This window comes from Eurypyga helias, unplaced genomic scaffold, assembly GCF_000690775.1.
Source record: "Eurypyga helias isolate BGI_N326 unplaced genomic scaffold, ASM69077v1 scaffold40463, whole genome shotgun sequence".
Lineage (NCBI taxonomy): Eukaryota > Metazoa > Chordata > Aves > Eurypygiformes > Eurypygidae > Eurypyga > Eurypyga helias.
Window position 1 is genome coordinate 1 of NW_010239967.1, and position 5585 is coordinate 5585.

Genomic DNA, 5585 nt, shown 5'->3' on the forward strand with positions numbered 1-5585 from the left:
GGGGGCTCAGCGCCGTCACGTTTTAGGAGCGTGTCCCGTTATTAGGGCCGGAGCAGGTGTGTTTGGGGGGTGTGCCTGCCCTGCTCCCTGCCGGGCTTCGCGGCCGCTTGGAAAACTGCTTGGGTTTGGGGTGAAAACGGGTCTCCTCCGGCTTCCTATAAGTCTGGGAGTGGCAGCATAGAAACAGAGGTAGAAACAGAGGTGGCTCGGCCGGTTTCCACTAAAGAGGATTTAAGAAAACCCCAAAAACCAAACATAAAAAGGTTTGAGAGCTGCCCGATGACTCCATCAGTGGCCCACGGTGCTGTAAAGGGTTTATGCTATTTCACTGAAAGGGGTTTAGTGGAATAAAAAGATGTGAAAGTTCACAAGAACATGGGTTTTTTTTTCCTTTCTAAGCAAAAATAAAAATCTGTTTGTTACGAAACGCCCTGAGCAGCACTCGTAAAGCTGTTGTGACAGCCCTTCTCAGTGCCTCGGCACTGAACCGAGCGCACGTACCGAGTCGCTGCGCTCTGCGTCGCACCCCCCTTGCTGTTTGCATGTTAACAAGCCTCATGCCTACCCTTCACGCCAGAGAAATGGTGCTTCGTCTTTAGTACACGGAGATAAGAAGAAGAAATTATTATTTTATACTAGGTTTGGCTGGCAAAGCTAGATGTAAGGAACGGTCTGGCTGGACATTTTCAGCTGAGTATGACTGATTCGGCAGTGGTGGAGTAAAGAAATTTGGATGGGTGAAATCCTGGGCAGGGGTGCTGCAAGAAAAAGAGGAGAGAATTGTCCGTTTATGGTAACTGAAGCTGAAGCGGATGTTCCACAAACCCCTGTAAAGCAGTGTGATGAAAGTTGGTGTTCCCCCGAAGAATATGAATCTGAAGGATGGCCGCAACGTGATGCGTGTGCGGATATGACAGGCACTGTGTCTGCTTGCATCCAGGTATCTGTGTTCTGCTGTAGTTCTTAGTGGTCACTGGTTGTGTAAAATATAAGGGAAAATGTAAGGTGAAGGTTTTAACTCTATAACATTGAAATACTGTTATTTTCTCAACGTACTTGTCTGTGCTAAGCTGCAGAGTAACAATATTTTTCTTGTTTTTCAGCTATGAGAAACCTCCCCCAGGGCTAATAAAGGTTGGTAAATACATTGCAGTAAATATTTAGCATTACGAGGGATTCTCATATAACCATTTATCTTTTAGCCATTTATATGAAGTTTCTGCATTACATATATAAATTACAGAGAGAAGTAGGTTCTTCCAGGGGAAAACTCGGAGCTTCTCAGCTACAAGCCATCTCTTTGACATGGTGAATCCAGAGTGAAATGACCAGCATCAGACAGGATGATACAATTCTTTCACCACCCCTTAGCAAGCACACTTAATGCAGTATTTGATAGTGTGGACAGAGGGGAGTCATTTATGGGGAAGCAGGTTTTAAGTTCGAATGGCATCTTTTCAGGATTCCTCTCCATTGCTTATGCTCAAATCATTGTGTAAAAATACATTTGTTTCATAATGATCATTGCTTTTGCCAAATTTATACACCTAAGCCATAATCTAGCGCATTTAACCTAAAAAATACTGCTCTGTGTTGTAAAGACTAATTTTAGTCTTTGTTGTTGGCAGGAAGGGGAAAAAGAAGTCTCTTCTTGTCTGTTAAGTTTTCATTTATATTATTTATTTAAATAAATTACTAAAATAAATGGGAAGGAATGGAATTAATGTGGGAATAATGTTCAGACTGGAAAATTCAATGGTGAGGGGAAAAATAAAATTACTTACTGCTGTTAAAAGGATTTTGGATCCTTTGTGTTACAAGAAAAAGAAACATTACAGGGGAAATAGGTTCCATGTTAAGTGAAGGCCTGCACGCTTGGAGTGTTAATTTTTACATAATTAAAAAAAAAACCCAAGTGATCTTCCTGTCCTTATCTTTTTCCATAGGAGAATGAAACAAAGCCTGAAGACTGCATACCTGATGTACCAGGCAATGAAAGTGCACGAGAATTCCTGGCACATGCCCCGACAAAAGGGCTTTGGATGCCTTTGGGAAAAGAAGTCAAAGTCATGCAGTGTAAGGCTGAAAGTGTTCCGGATTTCACTGGACCTTCATATAGCCAACTCTTTACTCTGGGGGAGGGCAGAATGTCTGCTGGACAGATGACAAGGTCCAGGTAGATTGGCATCACATTGATACAAAAGCTACCAGTACCTTGAAGGCTGTAATAAGATGCATATAATGCGTTTTATGTATGTTTATTCGCATAATACTTGTATCTAGTTGTTTGTTTCAACAAATTGAAAATATTTCCTGTAAGTGTGCTTTTTTTTCCTTCTGGTACATCTTAGAGATGAAATTCACTGCTGCTGCTTTTTTTAAAGGTTGGAGGTGTAAACGTTACGGACACAGGACAGGAGACAAAGAATGCCCGTTCTTTATTAAAGGCAATCAGAAACTGGAACAATTTAGAGTAGTGAGTACAAATACTGTAGTATTATTGCTTGTATTTTTTAATATATGGTGATGCATAATTTTGCAGGTGAAGAGCAGCCTGTTAGATGATGCCTTATTAAGGACTTTTCCTCTGTCTCAGTATAATATAGATGCTGAAAATCTCCTAATAAAGAAAAAGCTACAGATGTGGTTGGACGTTTGACTACCTTTCAGAAAATCTGCTCTTCGAGAGGAAAATTAGTCATTTTTACATTAAAATTGGAAATCTTCAAGAAGCCTTTTCAACCACTGTATTCAGTTTTTGTGATTACAGTGTCAGCGTAACACACAATGTTTAGCCAAGCTTGAGCTGCCCACATTACAGCTGCCTCAAGCCTTCTGCTCTTACTGTGAACAACCACATCATGAAGCCTGTTGTCTAGGTCTGTAATCCAGTCATTGTCTACAAGTCTGATCTCTTGCTTACGTGAGGCTGCATTTCAGTTCTGCAGATTCTTTCTGTGTGACCCCTTTTAACTTTTCCTGTTGCTCTGCATTGTTAAACTACATTTTGAGCTCTCATCACTTGGTATCTTATGCCCTTATTTTTATCCTTGAAAAATGCAATGTGGACTTTTCTGTCCAATCAGAATGCTACTGCAAAGAGTATTTTTAGCCCGCTCCGATGACCAGATTGCATTGATTCTTCATTTTTGCTTAGGCTGTTTCTCTTGCTGTATGTACAAGGCCCTTCATGGTGCAGCCCCAACATCTTTCATTTGCTACTGACGTTTTAATTCCCACCTCTGGTCAGCATCTGATACCTCCTCTCTGTTGAACTTGTTTGCTGAATCTTCTGATAGAAATGATCACCTAGTCTTTTTGTCGCATCCTGGCGCAGCACAAACTTGCCTTAAGCATCTGCAGAGTTTTTCTGCTGTCTTCCTTCACAGCCATCTTTTGCTGCAATGCCCGTTTAATATAACACTGGCTGATTTAAGAACCAATCACGCTAGCGCATAACACGTTAGGAGAACTCCAACTTAATTATCCATTTGTCTTGTATTCCTTGCTCCTGTATTCCTGGGTGTTTGTATCCAAGTTTTTAAAATATGCTATAAGGGCTCTGCTCATTATTTTGAGCTTCAGTATTCCCTCCACATCCAGCTGTTCCTATAGTGTATAGATATGGGGTTCTTTTAGTGAACTGTGATCGGAGAGAGGTGGTACACCTCAGGAGAGTCCCCTTCATTGGTGACGTTACTAGATAAGCTTTTCCTAAAGCAGAACACTCGGTTCAGATTAACGGTACCAAGTCTGAGAGTGTATTTGTGAATTCAGAGCTTGCTAAACGCATTTATTCTTTGAGGAAAGCCCCTTGCGTTGGGTTGCTTTGGTTTATTTTTTTAAATGTGACACTGATAAGGACATTTCTTTACCCACATTGGATTTTCTGTTTTCCACTTTAAAGGCGCATGAGGATCCAATGTACGATATAATAAGGGAAAATAAACGTCATGAAAAAGAAATGAGGTAAGTGTGTTTCTGTAGTAAGACGCATTTTCAGTTTGGTGCTTGTTTTGGTAGTATGACACTAATGTACAGGGGAAACTTTGACATAAGCTACCCTTACTGACTCAGAACATCATTTTTAATGGCAGTTCTGTATGTCGGCAGACACTAATGCATTTCTACTCTCTCAGTAATATTTACTACTTCTACCACCAGTTTGAGTGTGTTTTTCTTTCTTTTCCGGACTTCACTGAGAAGTTTTCTAACATTTAGTACACCAGAGTGCCTTCAGTAGGCATGAAGGGATGGATTTAGAAAGGTTGGCACCTGTTGTTCCTCATGTGAGGTCACTGTTCAATCCATAAAGCAGCAGAGTTCTTTAAAGCTTGCTTAGTTAAAGTGCCTCAGTGAGGTAACAGAGCAAACCATAGGTATCCCATGGAGTAGTACTGCTGCTATGGGTGTGCTGCTTCAAACCCTTGAAGAGGATACTGAAGACAATAAAATAAACAAATAGTTTGTCCCCATTTACCAGTAATCCATGAAAGTTCAAAGGAAAAGCACCTGTCAAAAATACCTCCACATCTAAAGTAGAGTCTACTCTGTCAGCTTCCATATTGGGATGCATCCACGTTGGGATTATACACATAAATATTGGCCAAGAAGCTAGTCTGTGATATCCTGTGGGGCGCAAAGTCCCTGAGAACAGACTGCTCACCTCAAAAGAGGTTGCTCTTGTCAGTCTGTGAAAATTATCACTGGAGTGTAATTCAGCAAAGCAGGAAGTGTTCCCCTGCCCCTTGCATGCACTGTCCATTTCTCAAGCTAGAAAGGGAACAGGTGAAAACTAGAATAAATTATTACAGGTAAGGGAGAGCCAGAAAGGATTCTCATTCACATTTTTTAAACTCAGGATACAGCAACTGAAGCAGCTCCTGGAGGACTCAACCTCAGAAGATGATGATGATAACAGTGATGAGGATGACAAAGATGGCAGCAGCTCCACTTCATCAGAATGTAGAGATAAACACAAGAAAAAAAAGAGAAAGAAGGAAAAAAAGAAAAAAGAAAAGAAAAAGAAGAAGAGAAAGCGTAAATCATCTAAATCTAATGAGAAGTCAGAATCTGACTGACAGCAGTCACCTGCTCTGTGCTTATTGACCTCTACTTGTGAGCTCCACAGAAAGATCCAAAGGAGGAGGAAGAAACCACCAGGAAGGGCTTTCTTAAACTCGGAACATACAGATGGATACGTACAGCATCCTACGCTGGCTGTCCTCTTCTGCCCCTCTGCAGTGCTGCAGCCAGAAAGGAGAGAGCTGCATTAAACAATACTCGGCCAACCAGATCTTTATGCTGTGAGACTTGCGCTAACGGTCATCCGTCTCGGTCAGATTGGGCTCCTGCGTTGGCACGTGTGGCTACCAGCAGGAAGCAGTGCCTACTGAGGTATCGCCAACAGATCTGCAGAACTCAGCAGATTGAGCAGCCCATTGAAGTGTCTTTTCTCCATGAAGGTATTTTATCACATACACTGCCTCATTGTCACGGGACTGCAGCTTGCACCGGGCAGAGCCCTGACAGCTCATTTACAGTGCTTGTAATATGCAGGTTGTACTGTGTGCTTTATTTTCTCT

The 5585-nt window shown here is 41.6% G+C and overlaps 1 protein-coding gene across 1 annotated transcript; it reads left to right on the forward strand.

The window, feature by feature from the left end:
- Positions 1-1103: 1103 nt before the first annotated feature.
- On the forward strand, positions 1104-5081 carry RP9 (retinitis pigmentosa 9 (autosomal dominant); the record flags this gene model as incomplete). The annotated part of the gene is made up of 5 exons (XM_010148323.1): positions 1104-1134; positions 1947-2076; positions 2385-2476; positions 3908-3969; positions 4862-5081. Coding segments are annotated over 5 exons (535 nt in total), but the record flags the coding sequence as incomplete, so codon positions are not given.
- Positions 5082-5585: the final 504 nt, after the last annotated feature.